This window comes from Vipera berus, assembly GCF_964194415.1.
Source record: "Vipera berus genome assembly, chromosome: 8".
NCBI classification, from domain to species: Eukaryota; Metazoa; Chordata; class Lepidosauria; order Squamata; family Viperidae; genus Vipera; species Vipera berus.
In genome coordinates this window covers 20,133,162-20,150,903 of record NC_138211.1, presented here as the reverse complement: position 1 = coordinate 20,150,903, position 17,742 = coordinate 20,133,162, and the positions used below count along the sequence as shown (strand labels likewise).

Genomic DNA, 17,742 nt, shown 5'->3' with positions numbered 1-17,742 from the left:
AAACTCAAATACTTTGGCCACCTAATGAGAAGGAAGGACTCACTGGAGAAGAGCCTAATGCTGGGGAAGGTTGAGGGCAAGAGAAGAAGGGGACGACAGAGAATGAGGTGGCTGGATGGAGCCACTGAAGCAATAGGCGTGAGCTTAAATGGACTCCAGAAGATGGAAGGCCTGGAGGAACGTTGTCCATGGGTCGGACACAACTTCGCAACTAACAACAACAAAGATCTTCCAAGTTTAGAGGCAGTCTATCAGAAGTAAAATTCACAAATATGAACATAGTTGTCTTATACAGGAACTGGATTTGGTTCTGCAAATCTGACCAAGCCTGCTGTCGTGTAAGTGGTGAGGAGGGAGCGAGCGAGTGTTGTGCACGTTCCCAGAATTTTGCACTGAGAAAATAAGGGAAAAGGGACTGGGAAGGATTGTGCTTCCTTTGCAAAAATATTCCAGAGCTGAGACTTGAGTAGGAAAGCCCTCCTCCTCCTCCTCCTCCTCCTTCATTTGCTGTTTTTGCACATTCCTTCCTGGGCCATTTGGCCTCCATCAACGTCAGTTGCAGGGCTTCAAACAATCAGCTGGGTAAATAATACCACATCTTGAAAAATGACACCAGGTCAATTCAGCTTAAGTAGCCCATCTGCTTCTGCTGTAGGTGGTGGCCTGTAGGAAAACAAGTGAATTTCCGGCGTGTTCTGACAGAAAGAGGGTTCTGAAAAAAAAGTCAGGCTAGCTGGAGTAGGTGTATCCTGTGCAAAAACAACAACAGTAATAATCTGCTTGCTTTTTCTGCCAGTTGGAGAGAAACGTTGCTAGCTAATGCAGAATCCAACTGGCAGAGCTTCTTTGAGAGATCGGATCGGGGCTGGTTGCCACGTCAGAAAGTTGAATGTTTCAAAAGGGGCATGTTCCAGAAAGAGACATTTCCCTGGTCCAGGATTTTCGGAGATGCCTGGGCTAACGTACCCGGTTTTGATGCACTTATTTTTAAGTAAAGGTTTTTAAAATTTAAGCAGCCTGGTGAAAAAGCCTCGGACAGAAAGGAAAGTTGAGAAGGGTAAAGACACTTCATCCACAGAAGCGGTCTTCACAGGCAGGGTGGAACAATGGCTACTATGATTAAAGCACTTATTTTTTTTAATATTAAATTAAGATTTTCCCCTTTTCTAGCTCCTGCATTTCTGACACCAGACAAGACAGGCAGGGTTGGGGTACCTGAGGCTGTGCATGGGGTACCCCAGCCAGAAGTGATGAGAGGCAGGACAGGGAAAAAGGCAAGGATGTTGTGGGGCCAGTTAAGGCCCCCGGTGGTTAGTTAGTTATTGGTTATTTAGTTATGCATAAGGTAAAGGTAAAGGTTCCCCCGCACATGCGTGCTAGTCGTTTCCGACTCTAGGGGCCGGTGCTCATCTCCGTTTCAAAGCCAAAGAGCCAGCGCTTGTCCGAGGACGTCTCCGTGGTCATGTGGCTGGCATGACTAGACGCCAAAGGCGCACAGAGCGCTGTTACCTTCCCACCGGAGTGGTCCCTATTTTTCTACTTGCATTTTTACGTGCTTTCGAACTGCTAGGTTGGCAGAAGCTGGGACGAGTAACAGGCGCTCACTCTGTTACGCGGCACTCGGGATTCGACCCGCCAAACTGCCGACCTTCTGATCGACAAGCTCAGCGTCCTAACCCACTGAGCCACCGCGTCCCTATTTTAGTTATGCATAGACTGTCTTTATTTATTTTTTTAATAAATAACCAAAGATGGCAAACATACATAATACTCCTTCCTCCTCCTATTTTCCCCATAATAACAACAACCTTGTGAGGTGGGTTGGGGGAGAGAGAAGGACCGGCCTGGGAAAATGGGGTGGGGGGAGTCAGCCAGTGAATTTTGGTTCATACCAAACTCTGAAATAATTTTACAGGTAGTCCTCAGCTTACAAGCATTCATTTAGTGACCAAAGTTACAATGAAACTGAAGAAAGTGACCATTTTTCACACTTGACAGCCATTGCAGCCATCCCCATGGTTATCTGATCAAAATCCAGCTAATTAGCAGCTGTCTCTTATTTACGACGGTCGCAGTATCCCACAGTCATGTGATCACCTTTTGCGACCTTCTGACAAGCGAAGTCAATGGGGAAGCCAGATTGACTTAACAACTGTCTCACTAACTTAAGAACTGCAGTGATTCAACTGTACAACTGTGGCAAGAAAGGTCGTAAAATGGGGCAAAACTCACTTAACAACTGTCTCACTTAAGGACCAAAATGTTTGGGCTCCATTGTGGTCGTAAATCAAAGACTACCGGTACGTGTGCTGAACCGGAGCCTCCAGTATATAGCAGGTTGTTTGGAGTTTGAAATAAAGCATTTTTTTCCCCTGTTTCATGCACCCTCTTCCTTTGAGAAAGCTCCTCCAGCCACTTGCTATTCCCGAGCATCGTACGAGCCATATTTTAAAAGGAGCTCATGCATGCATATAAATGACTCCATATCTAGCGGGTTTGATACTTATCTTGAATTACTAAAACCTGGTTGGGAAAAATGTAGTGATAGCTTTTGCAATCCTGTGCAGATATCCACAGGCAGATAAATTATTACAGTCATACTGGTTGGTCTATCTTTATAATCTTAATGATGCTCAAAACTTCTCGGAAGAGAAATCTGAGAATTGTGAGCTTTATAATCCAGGAGCTTTGGAGAACATGAATTTGGGAGAAGCTGAGCTAGTGATGCTGAGATTATGCGGTTTGTTTCTGCACTGAACATGTTGCGTTCTTGGTACTTATTCACAGTAGAAGATTTCTTAGTAGAAGATGCTATTTTTTTGTTCTTATTAGTTTTGCTGGCTATTGACTTTCAGCTCTTTCTAAGAAAAGGTAGCTTGACTTCAGCCTGGTGAATCACCAGGCACGAGTTCACACAGTGGGTTTTGGATGGTTGAAGTGAACCAGGAGAGGTGAACTTATTTCTAACCCTGATTGATAAGGTGTCTGGAGGCTAAACCCTACGATGAATGGTTGAGAGAACTAGATATGTCTAGTTTAACAAAGAGAAGGACTAGAGGTGACATGAGAAGCAGTCTTCCAATATTTAAGGGGCTGCCACAGAAAAGAGGGGGTCGACCTAGTCTCCAAAGCACCTGAGGAAAGAAGAAATAACGTATGGAAGCTTATCAAAGAGAGAAGCAACCTGGAATTAAGGACAAACTTCCTAACAGTGAGAACAATTAACCAGTGGAACAGCTTGCCCAGAAGTTGTGGGTGTTCCGTCACTGGAGGTTTTTAAGAAGAGACTGGACAGCCATTTGTCTGGAATGACATATAGGGTCTCCTGCCCAAGCAAGGGGTTGGACTAGAAGGCCTCCAAGGTCCCTTCCAACTCTTGTTTTTCTATGTTCTGTTCTATTCTATGTCCTGAGATGAGGCAAAATTCTGCTTCCATTCCAGGCAATATCAACCTGGTGCCCTCTAAATGATTTTGGTTTAGGTGAGATATAGCTGGTTGGGAATGACAGGTCTGGAGTCCATGGGAAGAAGTGACTAATATTTGGGGGTACAGCTGGGGAGACTTGGTCCATATTCAGCCATTGAAGCTTATTTGGAATCCTGGGATGAGTGACTGTCTTCTTCTTTAGCCTACCTCACAGGATCGCTGTGTGCTGATTTGGGAGACCGGAAGGGCTCATTTGGCTGCCTTTTGCTCCTGGTTGTAAATTTTAAGAGATAATAGACTGCAACAAAAGATTGGTTGGGGGAATCTGCTGCCTGCAACGAAAGCCGTTTCTCTCTTTCCCTTTTTGTGCCCTCGGAATTGCTCACCTTTGAAGCCCTCATTTCCGACCTCACAAAAGCCGGGGAGGAAATTCTCCTTGTTGTAAGTTTAATGACGAGATTAGAAGCGCCTTTTGTTTCTTTTGTTTAATGCACTGCTTGCATTTCAGTGACTCTTCCATCCAGGTCAGCCTCTCCGGGAAACGTAAAAAGCTTTTCCCTTAATAGACAGATACACAGGAACCCAGATTGTGAAATCTGGGAAACAGGACCGTGTGGGACAGCTGGGGGGGGGGGAAGGGGGGGGAGATGAACAGGGATTCTCAAATTTCCATTTCCTGTTGCTCATTGGCTGAATCACCAGGGCCCTTGAGCCTCTGAGAAGACTGGTACCCGAATGGAAACTCCCTCGCTGCTTCCTTTGTTCCCGCGCGGCCCCCTTCTCTTTCACCACCCTTCCTGGTCCTTCCCACTGGGACTGATGCCACTGTAGCCGTAGCCAGCTAACCCCTTGCCTCTCCCCTTTGCCAGGCCAACTGACCGAGGAAGAAAGGAACTGGGATTGTAACAGCAGCCGTGGTTTGGTGTGGATGGTTCTTCTCGGCCTACGGTGGGAATCTTCCTTCCCCAGCAGAATGGTCCCTCAGCTGGCTCTCGGCGTGTGTCTCTTCACCTCGCTGGTTCTTAGCACACAGGCCTCTGCGGTCAGCAACTGGTGGAACTTGGTGCCCAGGAAAACGGTGCACTACCACGGTGAGTCTTGAGTCTTCCCAGAGGGAGCCTTGGTTGCGTGTGGTGTTGATAAAAAGAGACGTGACAAGTGGGTGGCCATGGGTGTTTCCCCCTTAAAATGGCATCTACAGCAGGATCCTGTACGTTCTTCGGCTCCATCCTTAGTGTCACGCTCAGGAAATCAGGAGTCTAGGCAATTCAAATGAATATAAGCGTGTGGTATGCTAGAGCTGTCTACAAGAATCTGAATTACTAACAGTCAAAGCAAATTGGTGGTAGATAAAGAGTCAATCAAGTTCAAGGTGGGCTGGGCTTAGATCTCTGGTTGGCGTAAAGGGACTTGATGATGACTTTGCCTCAGGTTCAGCCTAGTCATCTCCGACATCTAATTTTATTTGGACAGTTCTCATTTTCATTCCCTCCATCTCACATTTGGAGAAAACATCTAACTGAACATCATCCTTACACCGGACTACCCAGTGGTGAACATATCATGCAGGTGGCAGACATGTGAGTGGGTGGATAGGTGGGCAGGTCCTGCTCTGATGGCATCTTATTGGGACTCCTGAAGAGGTTTCCATGGATCTGATGGAAAAGCACACAGTTCTTAGGATGGACCAATGAGTTCCTAAAATTAATATTTATCAACCTGAAGAAAACGATGTGAACTTTTGTAATCGCCCTCTCAATTCCTTTGTTATTTTAAATTATGCATTGGCACTTCAGCACAAATGGATGCGCCTCCCCAAAATGTGAAGGACTGTCTTTAAAGTTATGGTGGTGATAACGCTGAAGGTGTGATAGAAAGAGAAGCCTGCATTTTTAGACCTTACATAAGCACGTCAAGTCAAGCTTTGAGGCATCCCATTCAAGCTTTTGAAGTTTGAATTAATCAGAGAGTTGGTATGAAGCTCCACCCATCAATAAGAACAGCAAGACAAGCAATTTTGCTGCTTTGGGTTAACAGTTTAATTTTTCCCCTGTGGTTCCCTGACCTTAATTTCTCCCTCATTCCTAGCTTGCATCAGTTTTCAGAGAAGACAGAGCTAGAATTGCTGGTACAGTGTCGTGTTATCAACCTTGGTGCTGCTGGTGGTGCATTATGGCCCTTGGAAGCCTTCTTTAAGAATGCTCAGCATTTTTAAAGAGGAGCCCAAGACGCGAAGGAGTGGAGCACCCAGGCCAATGAGGCAAAACAGACCAAGAAGAATAGGAGGAGAATCACCACAGGGCTTGGTAAAGGAAACAGGTAGCATGAGGTAGCAAACTCGAGGGCGGCCATGGAACCTCTAGCAGCCTCAGCTTGATTCTCTTGTAAAGAAGCCAGGATGCTGACACAGGTAGTCCTCGACTTAACCACGGTTCATTTAGTGACCATTCAAAGCTACAACAGCACTGAAAAAAGGGACGTAGGACTGTTTTTCACACTTAGCGACCGTGGCCACCATCCCCCTGGTCACGTGGTCAAAATTCAGACACTTGCCAACTGACTCACCTTTATGCCGGTTGCAGTGTCCCATTTCCCCCCCCCGGGGGGTCACGTGATCACCTTTCGACAAGCAGAGCCAAAGGGGAAAAGCAGATTCACTTCAGAACCGGGTCATTGATTTAACAACTGCAGCGATTCGCTTAACAGCCGTGTCAGGAAAGGTCATAAAATGGAGCACAACTCTTTTCAGCAACAAAAATGTTGGGCGCAGTTTGTGTTGGTGAGCCGAGGGCTACTTGAATTCTTTGAAAAAAACACAGGCAAGATAGCATCTCTCAAGGGTTCAGATCTTAACTATCACGCTTTCCTTTTTTTAACTGGGAAATTTGTTGTTCTAATCATTCAATCGAGGCTTGGGTGGAGCCTTAATTGATCCGTTGGCCATGGTTTCCTTGGTCAGGAATCTTCTCTAATCTCTTCAGAGTTCAGCTGCCAAAAAAGCCAACGCAGAGGGATAGCATTAAGATCACCAAAAGTGATAGGAATGTTTTATACTGCCCTAGTGAGGTCACACGTGGAATAATACATCCAGTTCTGGTCATGGTGATAAAAAAAAGAAAACAGATGTTGAGACCTTACAAATAGTGCAGAGAAGAGCAGTAAAGATCTGGTGGCAAAAAAATCTTATGTCCTATTGAAGAGAAGGATAAGGGGTGACATGATAACTGGGAATGGGACAAACAGGAGAAGTAGCTGGGGTTCAAAATTCTTGACATGACCCAGAGGTTTTCAAAAGTAGGCTGAACCACCCTTTGACTGGGATGGAAAAAGGTTTCCTGCCTTGAGCAGGGGGGTGGACTAAATAGGGGTCCTCAACCTTGGCAACTTTAAGATGTGTGGACTTCAACTCCCAGAATTCCTCAGCCAGGAATTCTGGGAGTTGAGGTCCACAAGCCTTAAAGTTGCCAAGGTTGAGGACCCCTGGACTACAAGACCTCTTGAGTTCCCTTCCAGCCTTATGATTTTATGTTCTGTGTTCTAAAAGCATGTTACCGCTGCCACGGGGGACGTGGCCAGTCACAAAACATTTCTACTACAGAACAAAATGGTGGAGTTCCTGATAGCTTTTCCCATCCCAACGTGCTTCTTGTCTTTTTTTTTTCTTTCTTCTGGCTGGATGAGCATCGTTATAACCAAACCCTTTTCAACTGCTGAATCTCGTTAGGCTTCTTTTTAAATAATGCCTTCATCTCAGGCAAGATCCAGAGGCATGCCTGGAAACCAAGATGATCCTTCAGGGTGGAATTAGGTTTGCAGAGTGCCTGCAGCCCTGGCTAATGCTTTTGAAGTAGTGAAGTTTAAGAAATCAGATGAGGCATGGAAGTTTCCAGGTGCCAAGGGAGGTTACACAGTAGTTCCAGATCTTTGGGCCTCAAGTAGAAACGTCCTAGAGATCCTTCGTATTTACGGAGAAGGAGGAACAGAACAATAACAGAGAGGATCACTGGATTGTTGTGTTGTTCCATTTTCCAGTCTCTTTGTGAGATGCATAATTCTGTCATTTTCTTGACACCATGGAGGAGGAGGAGGAGGAGGAGGAGGAGGAGGAGGAGGAGGAGAGGGAAGCTACTATCAGGACGTGCCTGGTGTTTCTACCCAACCTGTGTACTGGTTCAACCAGAATGTTATCCTCCTGGCCAATTGTCAGATTTTGAGAACAGAAAGCCAAAAATATACCCTGCCAAGCTCTTAATTTACATTAACAGGTGTGTTCCAGCACAATACGGGTGTATGTCATTGCATTTGCTGCTTGTTTCCAACCCTTGGTCAGAGGGACACAGAATTTCTATACCTGCCTCTATACCAGGGGTAGGCAACCTTGGCTCTTTTATGACTCGTGGAGTTCAACTCCCAGAATTCCTGAGCCAGCTATGCTGAGGGGAAAGGGAGAGGTTTCCATGCTGAGCCATGCTGGCTCAGGAATTCTGGGAGATGAAGTCCACGAGTCATAGAGATGCCAAGGTTGGCCTAGCCCAGGGGTAGGCAACCATGGCTCTTTTATGACTCGTGGACTTCAACTTCCAGAATTCCTGAGCCAGTATAGAAACCTCTCCCTTTCCCCTCAGCGTGGCTGGCTTAGGAATTCTGGGAGTTGAAGTCCACGAGTCATAAAAGAGCCAAGGTTGCCTACCCCTTGCTCTATACCCTCAACCAGCCTTTGGCTTCATTTCCAGAAACTTCTGGAAGAAATCTGTTCCTGTTTCTGGTGAGACCGGAATTTCCGTTCCTGTAGTCAACTACTCTGGTTTGCTTGAGAGAGAGAATCAGGGTTAGTATGAGAAATAAAAAGAGATGTTAAAAAAAGGAATCTTAATCTCTGCCTCTAACCACCCACCATACGGTCTCCAGCAACTGGTGATTTTGAGAAGAGGCGATGCTTGGTAGGGAAAAAAAATTGGGTGTCCATAAAATACGGTCAAGAAAGTCATGATGGGCATCTTGGAACCAAAGCCCTGCCACTTTGTGTATCTCACACGTTTAATCCAACCCACCCACCTAGAGTGAAACTGAACTCCCCTCCCCTTCTGTTGAATGCATCCATACAACATACTTCATCTCATCCCTGAGCTATGTAGGGTTTGCGCAGTAGGTTGACCATAAATTGTTGAGATGGGCTCACTTAGTGGAAACCATTCAGAAACTGGAGCTTACCTTAGATTGTTGGGGGAACACAACCATTTTGTTTCTAACTGCCCTGGTTAAGGGTCTTGGAGGAACAATGTTACTTCAGAGAGAGCTGTGGGCTCTACAGGTCTGCGGTCTTGTCACTTCCTTAAGCAAGTTGGGAATTTGATTCTACCACACATCAGCTGAGGAGGCAGTCCTTTTACAAAATGGAGTTCCTCTCTGCATGCTTAGGACCGAGTGGTCTTTCAGTCCTATTTATGAGCACTTTCTAAGAGCAGAAGCCAAGGTCCCAGTATAGCCGTAGTGTCCCAGTGGTTTGAATGTAGCATTGCAGGTTAACTCTGCCAATTGTCAGCAGTTTGATCCTGACTGGCTCAGTTAACTCAGCTTTCCATCCTTCCAAAGTTGGCAAAATGAGGACCCAGATTGTTGGGGGGCAATATGCTGACTCCGTCAGCCACCTAGAGAGACCTGTAAATCATATGAAGTGGTATACAAGTCTAAGTGCTATTGCTATTTTAAACCAAAATCTGAAGTATCTTCTTCAAAATTTGGCACATGCTTAGGATCTCTGGGTTTTGTACACCAGAGATGGGGGTGATGCCATTCAAGGGTGCAGCCCTCCCATGGTGGCCAGAATCTATTATGGTTGGGTGAGAGGAGGACAGCAAACAGAGGACAGAACAGGAAGGAAAGAAAGTGGTCTGCAAGAGCATCTCCTTAAGTCTCTCCTGAATCTCAAACCTTGGGAGCTCCTGCTGTGTTTTCAATCCATCTATGATTTTTTTTTTCATGGAATTGAATCTGGAACCTTGGCTTCTTCTCTTGGAAAGTGCTGTGGATCCCCCAACTTAACATAACACAGAACATAAAATCATAGGGCTCAGAAGTCTTCAAATCCAACTGCCTGCTCAAGGCAGAAGATCTCATTCCATCCCAGTCCAATGGTGGTTCAGACTGTTTTTGAAAACCACTGGGTCATGTGAAGAATTTTGAGCCCCAGCTACTTCTTCTGGTTGTCCCTTTCTCAGATCTGGGGAAGGGTCCCTGGTTGGCAGGCTAGCCCAACCTATCCACCATAGCCTTCTTTCATTGGGCGTCTATGACATTAACTTCTCCTGCTTCCCATTCAGAAACTTACTCCTGCTGGTAACTGTTGACAAGGGAGGGGAAGATAAATGGAGAGCAGACCAGAGTCTGTGGTCTGATGGTACTTTGGATGTGGGCTTGGCTGGGGCTCCCTAGAAGCTATTAATTAAATTGGGAGTCACTGTTAATTATATGCAAAGAAAAGAGACGGGGATGGAAGGAGGATAGAAGCAGATGGAAAAGGAAAAGCTAATTTTGAAAAGCCAGTGGCTTGGGGAAACCAGACTCAATAATTCAGATTTTAATGCCTTATCTGAGAGTTGCAACTTTTTGCTTCTCACCAGTGGCTCAGAGCTACCATCAATAGGGCAATGATAAAATGACATTTTTTGGATAAAACAGGTGCCAGGTATTTAAGATCGCACACTTGCTTTTTTTTCCCGAGGGTGGGGAGGAGTGTAAAACATTTCCAACTTTGTTAAGTACAACTAAATCTCAGTTATACTGATTTTTCTTTTGACTTTTCAGCTGTAAATCACACCATGTACAAAGGTTAGTTCTCAAATGCTGGGGGCTAAAAACTTTGCATGAGCTCCAAGGGGTGAAAAGCTACACAAAAAACCATTTCCCAGGACAGTTTCCTGCTCTAGTATTCCCTGGGGTGGGCAGTGGAATGAGACATGTGGGGATCAATTAATATAGTGAATTTGATTAGGCTGAAATGGATTTTGCTAATTTGAGGGACTCGACTGCTGTCTGAATCCGTTCTGTGAAAGAAACCGCTAAGTTAAGCCAAAATGTGTTTCATTTGTTTAGCTTTAGCCTGGCATGTGTCTGGTTAACCTGGGTTGAAGGTGAACCTCTGGCAAGGATTAATGCGAATTCAGCCATAGAGTAACTCCTAAAGTAGATTTCACATCAAGAGAAATCTGCACCCATCCATCAGAACCACAAAGGACTTAGTCTGCCCAAGCCTTAACCACTTTGCATCAGTACCAAGCTTCCAGAAAGTTTTGTGGACATTCAAAAGAAGCTCACCCACTTTTCCCAAAATGGAATGGAGTTTGTGCGTAATTGCACTTGCTCACACTTCTTGTCTTTTGTTCCTTTTTGATCTGTTGTTGCCCTTTCCTCATTGCTCTCCATTTTAAGTTGTAAGCATCTTGTAGCAAGGATCCGTTGTTGGCTTGAGCAAAATGTACAGAAAGTGCCATTGATTTTGATAATAGTGGCTTATAATCTTCCTCCTTTTCAACAGTGAAACTCTGAAATGGAAAGTTTTTTTGTACACAACAGTGTGAAGTCACAGCTGCTAGTATTTGAGCTGGTGTTGACCTTCATTGCGTCAACTTCTTCCCAAGAACCCACAATGTGATGTTGTGATGTATCAGCATAGTCTAAGTGTGGATCCAAGCAGTGTGGCCTTTTTATCGTTCACAGTGGGAAAAATTATTAAGGCGTAGATTTTTTTTAAGGCACTGCCAGATTTTATCGTTTATCCACTTTCCCTTCAATCTTTTGTAAAAATTGACCATGTACTGCTTTTCCTTGCCAGCATTCTACTTCCAATTTTTTATTGTATTATTTTGATATTCATGTTTTGTTTTCGGTACACCCAGTTAAGTTCCAATTTTTTAAAAGTTAATATTACAGTTCATCGCACAGTCAGCCAGATATTTAGACTGGATTTGGCATTTTTGCCCGCCTAGTGAGTTCTGCTGAAGGACCCTGGGTGAGGGAGGTGACGTTGCTTGATAGTGTTATTTGTTCCAGGTAAAGCTGCCTTTTGCAACTGAATGATGGAGATTTTGTCAATGTTTATTTATTTATTTATTTTATTTTATTTAGATTTATATACCGCCCTTTCCCGAAGGACTCAGGGCGGTTTACAGGGCATTTAAAAGAAAGTCAATATAAACGTTAAAACAAATTTAAAAAGATTAAATAAAACCCTGAGGAAAATTAAAACCCAGTTAAAATTAAAATTAAAAAATTCTCAGCCTGGGCCAGAGAGCTCGAAGAGCCAGGTCTTCAGGTCCCGGCGGAATGAACGGAGGTCGGGGGCAGTCCTCAGCTCCGCAGGCAGCTGGTTCCACAGGGCAGGCGCACCCACTGAGAAGGCCCTACCCCTGGGTGTTACCCGCCGGCAATCTTTAACCGGCGGCACCCTGAGGAGACCCTCCCTGTGGGAGCGGACTGGACGAAGGGAACTTGATGCTGGCAGCAGGTGTTCCCTCAAATATCCTGGACCCAAGCCATTTAGGGCTTTATAGGTCATCACCAGCAATGTTGAAAAGTGTTCAAGGGATGCTCCAGAGGTTTTGGGATTGCACCTAAGACACCAATCACTATTGATGCTATATTTACTTTCTTTTACCATGGTCATTCCATTCTTGTTTGCAGGTTTTTATATTTTGGGATTTTCTCCAGTTCTTTCTCTTCTATTCTGCTGTCTCCATGCACAGCAATGTCCATTATATATATATATATATATATATATATATATATATATATATATATATATATATATATATATATATATATATATATATATATATATATATATATATATATATATCCTTTTTTGTCTTTTTTATTGACAATTGTTAAGTCTGAGTTATTATGTGGCAGGTGCCTGTCTGTCTGAATTCTGTCTGAATTCTATGTAAATTCTAAAGCACTTTTAATTTCATCATTTTCTATTACTTTCTCTATTTTATGGTCCCACTACTTCAGTGGTTCCCAACCTCAGTGCTTTTTTTGTAAAAGAAAAAGGTGCCGGAACTCACACATGTCATACAACCCGCCTTGCCTACCCTACAAGGTTCCATCCAAAAAAAGGTGCCGGAACTCCGTTCTGAGCGTTCTATGACAAAAAAAGCCCTGCCCAACCTTTTCTACACCCCGTAGTCTTAGAAGGCTTCTGATATATTGTCGCACCTCTTACAAAAGTTCGAAATAACAGCAATGAATTATGCGTATACACTATAATTTTGAACACTCTAAACCCACGTATTTGCACCCCCCTGCAATATCGTCTCGCACCCCCCAAGGGATACAAGCACCCCTGGTTGGGAACCCCCTGCACTAATTCTTGCTCGCAGGCAAATGGTATTATTTTGCAGCTATTTCAGTGCACCATTGTTGCTGTTTTGTCTTGCCATCGTTTGTGGTCAGTCTGGGCGATCTTCTTGCAACAGCTGAACAGGTGATCCACCGTTTCTTCAGCTTTGCTGAGGCAGCCTTTGCTGCCTGTTGCTGTCTTCTCAATTCTGGCTTTGTATGCATTTTGTTCTTACGGCTTGGTCTTATGTAGCCAGAAAGAATTATCCCAGCTCTCTCTTCAATTCCCTTGCTTTCAGTCATTGCCAAGTCTTGTTATCTGCTTTGCCTGTTTTTTTTTAAAATAAATGTATTGGCCATGTAATTTTGCCCTGCCACGTCTCTTTTCTATTCCTTATTTGGTCTTTCTTGTAGGCCAGTTTGGTCTCTCCAGTACTCAGTAAGCCTTCAGTTGTTATTATTATTATGGTTGGTTGCATAGTCAGCCAGATGTTTAGACTGGATTTGGCATTTTTATCCACCTACCAAGTTCTTCCCAAGGATCTGGAATAGGCAGATGTTATTGTTTTAACAATATTAAGGATATTGTCACGTTCCAAGCACAGCTTTCTTTTGCAGTTGACTGATGGTGATTTTGTCAGTGCTGATGGTGTTCAAGTGGTGCTCCAGATGTTTGGGTTTTTTGGTCTCTTTTATGGTTTGTCACACAGTCAGCCAGATGATCAGATTGGATTTGGCATTTTTATCCATTTATTGAGTCTTTCCCAAGAACCTGGGATAGGTTGATGTTTGATGGTGTTAGAGCAGAGGGACCGGTTCCGTGGAGAGAGGTTTTTCCGTTTGACCGGAGGGTGCGTGGTTTTGTGTACTGCCTGCATCCCACGGTTGGAGCTTGTTTGTGCAGAGCAGTTGCTGCCACGGCCCAGTACTGGTCCACGGAACAGGGTTTGGGGACCTCTGTGTTAGAGGTATCGTCGCAGGAAGTAAGCTGTTCCGAGTAAAGCTGACTTTTGCAATTGACTGATGGTGAATTTGTCAATGCCGATGGTGTTTCTTATTATGGATAATGGCAGCATTAATGACTGAAGGTACGTATCCCTAGCTTTGTCAGGAAACTTATCCAAGAGGCCTAGCTTTAAACGCAGTTGGCAAACCTTAACTTCAGGGAAGCTGTGGGCCAAAGTATCCTGGATTTTGCTTTTTAATTTTCTCTTAAGTAACCGTCTTGGCCGCTAGAAACAAAGCAGTCAGGGCCGTGCATTAAATTCACAGATGACAGTGAGATGACAGTGGCACTGATGAGAAGTGGAAAATTACATAGGCTGAAAAAGTATGACCTCATGCTCTGGAAAAGAAAGCAAGCTAGATGGAAAATCCAAGAATTGGGTGTCCAAGGAAATTCACGGGGGAGGAGGGCGAATGGGAAAGCTGGTCATAAATTCTTGATTTGTTCTGATCTCACCAGCCTTTCCCAGCTGGTCTCATCTCAAACAGCTGGACTTCAGGTTCTGTAATACGGACATTGCCTGAGGCTGAAAGGAAACCCTGACAGGTTGGGAAGGCTGGGGGAAAATCCTTTAGTTAAGAATGAAGGCAGCGAATACCATTCTAGGAAGTTTAGGGATGAAAGGACGGGAAGTCAGTAGTGGAAGCGGAGCTGAATCAGCTGGCAGAGGATTCAGTGTGGCGACACTGAGAAACAAACACAGATGAGGCTGTGGGTTTGATTGACTCTGCCCCTCTTTGGGGTGCATTTTAAAGGGGGGGGCTCAGAGGTGCTCCAGAATTCTCTGTGGATCCCCCTCCTTCAGTGCTGCAAAGTGGCAAAGTGCCCGCCAGTGTATTCCTACCTTGGCCCTTGCCTAAGCTTAAATCTTTTCTCTTTTGCATTTAATTAAGTGAAAATGAACAGGGAGCAAGCACGAAGAGCTAGCTTCAAGCGTAATCCGTATTTGCAAAAATGCCTCGAGACATCATTTATTTATTGTTTATTTGTTTATGCAGCCATTTATGTATCACTGGGAGTGTTGGGTGGTGGGGAGTACGGTACATAAGTGGCTATATAAATAAATAAATACATGAAGGCGCTACGAACTTTTGGAAAGTTCATAGATGGGTTTAGCAAAAGCCCATGCTTTTTCTTGGCCTTTTGTGGTGTACCTTTTTTATGATGGCCGTGCCAACGAGGGTTGAATACATTTGCTACCTTGGGTTGCTTGTAAAAATAATAGGCAGGATAAAGTAAGGTCCTGCAGATTTTATTCTGCTAGTCTAGGGGTAGGTAAGCTTGGCTCTTTCATGACTCGTGGGCTTCAACTCCCAGAATTCCTCAGCCAGCCAGCCATGTTGGCTCAGGAATTCTGGGAGTTGAAGTCCGCAAGTCACAAAAGAGCCAAGCTTGCCAACCCCTCTGCTAGTCATTGCTGACTCTTGGCAGTGCTGCTCATCTCTGTTTCAAGGCCATTGAGCCAGCGCTGTCCAAAGACATTTCCGCAGCGTGACGTCACAGAGACCTGTTACCTTCCCACCAAAGTGGTACCTGTTTATCTACTCGCATTTGCATGCTTTCGAACTGCTAGGCTGGCAGGGGAAGATGGGAGCTCACCCCGTCAGGTAGAGCTTGGGTTTCAAACCTGGACTGCTGGCTTCCCAGCCCAAAAGGCCAGCATCTTAATCCCTGAGCCCTCAGGCCACCAGTAAAAGGAGGGGTACGAATAAATAAATAAACCATTTGCTTCTATGACATATTTGAAGAATTCCCAGGGTGCCCACTGGCTCCAAAACGATGGAGTTCCATTGGGTTTGCCCCCTCTCTCTTTAAATATGCCTGTTTAGAATAGGGCTACCCTATCTGGGCTGTAGAAACCCAGATCAGCAAGACATGGCAACAGTGAAATATGTAAAATGGGGTCAGATGGGTTTGTATTAGTGAATATCAATTTTAGTGTGATAGCTGGCAAGATGCTTTGGACCCTCTCCAAGCCCCAAAATCACAGTTGGCTGAAGTCTTGCAATCCTGAGAGTTTGTCCTAGAATGCTGCCAAGTATATACCTTGTTTTAAAATTGCCCAAACTTCACAAGATGGGAAGATTTTATGAGATTGTCAAATTCTCACCAAGGTTGGATTTCTCACAATCCTTTTGCCCATTCCAACATTAAGTTCAAGCAGTTAATTTTAATTGGGGGAGGGGAGGATATCAATTTCATGACATCCTTTTCATTAATATCGTTTCCAAGGATGACAGAGATCTGATGGAAGTGCTTTGTTGTTGAACCTTTGTGTTGTATAAACAGGTGGAAAGGATACACAAAACTGCAGGTTTATTTATCCCCATAGTAACCCAGTTCTGTTGCAAGGCAATTTTATAGTATTGTGTATCAGAAAAAGAGTAAATGGGACGCTTTTTTTTTTACTCCTTAAAAACAGTAAATTCATATTGGCGGTGTTACCGCCGCTTTGCTCCCATTAAAAATTTAATCTAAAATATGTCACTTGCTTGCAAGGATGCGTCTACGAGGCAGACCAGGAAGTTTCTCTAGCCGTTGAAAGAGATGGATTGGATTAATAAGCTATGGGTTGTCTTGATAATGGAAAAGATGTGATGCACACATCTGAGCTGAGTTTGGAAAGTGTGGTGGGTGAAGACAGCTTTGTGAGGGATTGGTAGCTGTTGACTAAATATTCGGTAAAGGACCAGCGGTGTAAACTTAAATTTTATTGATGAAAAGAGCCTTGGTGGAGCAGTGGGCTAATGCCTCCTTAAGTAACACCAGCTGCCTGCAATTAGTGCAGGTTCGAGTCCCACCAGGCTCGAAGTTGACTCAGCCTTCCATCCTTCCGAGGTAGGCAAAATGAGGACCCAGATTGTTGGGGGCAATAAGCTGACTTTGTAAAAATGCTGCTTGGGGGGGAGGAAAGCCCTAATAAGCAGGCATATACATAGAATGAAGGCTATTGCTAAGCACATTGGTTTGTGCTTAGATTGTAAGCGGCCCTGAGTCTTCGGAGAAGGGCGGGATATAAAAAAAACAGCTTAGGCCAGGGTATCTGTGTAGCAGCAAAACACGGTAACTAGAATTCTTGGAGTGGACATTTCCGTTTAGCTGAAGAAAAGGTATGTTTCTTTGTGTGTGTGTGTGTGTGTGTGTGTGTGTTTGTGTGAGTTGGATGTCCCTTTGCATCCAAAAAACAGAGGGGATCATCTGGGAGATATGCGTTGCTCCTGCTGATGAATTTGACATTGCTAAAGTTGCTCTCCCTGAAGTGAACAGTCAGTCTTCGACTTAACGATCACAATTGGAACCAGATTTCCCGTTGCACTGGGTTTTGCACCGCTGTTAAGTGAACCTCACTGTCAAGGGAATTGCACGGTCATTAAGTAGGCTTCCCCTACATCAGGGGTAGGCAACCTTGGCTCTTTTATGACTCGTGGACTTCAACTCCCAGAATTCCTGAGCCAGCTGGGAGTTGAAGTCCACGAGTCATAAAAGAGCCAAGGCTGCCTACCCCTGTCCGGTATTGATTTTGCTTGTCAAAGCCAGCTAGGAAGATTGCGGATGCTGCAACTCTCATCACTATATAACAGTTGCCAAGCTCCCAAATTTTGATCACATGGCCAGGGGGATGCTAGCACGGTCGTAAGTCTGAGAAATGGTCATCAGGTCACTTTTTCCAGTAGTGTTGCAACTCTGAGTAGTTGCTAAAGGAATATTTGCAAGTCAAAGACTACCGGCACCCCTGTGAGACTCTACCCCTTCATTTCACTGTAGACCTATCTTTTTTTTTTTTTTTTGCAATTGTGTAGTTTAACGAGGAGAAGGGTGAGGGGTGACATGATAGCAGTGTTCCAATATCTCAGGGGTTGGCCCAAAGAAGAGGAAGTCAAGCTATTCTCCAAAGTGCCCGAAGGCAGGACAAGAAGCAATGGATGGAAACTAGAGAAGCAACCTAGAACTAAGGAGAAACTTCCTGATG

At 44.6% G+C, this 17,742-nt stretch overlaps 1 protein-coding gene across 2 annotated transcripts in view; it reads left to right on the top strand.

Moving 5' to 3' along the window:
• SEMA4C (semaphorin 4C) overlaps positions 1 to 17,742 on the top strand; it is an 84,159-nt gene that overhangs the window by 25,961 nt on the left and 40,456 nt on the right. For both annotated transcript variants that reach the window (XM_081333568.1, XM_081333569.1), the window contains exon 2: positions 4,297 to 4,518. In XM_081333568.1, coding sequence (XP_081189694.1) covers positions 4,356 to 4,518 — 163 coding nt within the window. In that variant the 5' untranslated portion in view covers positions 4,297 to 4,355. The remainder of the gene's footprint in view (positions 1 to 4,296; positions 4,519 to 17,742) is intronic.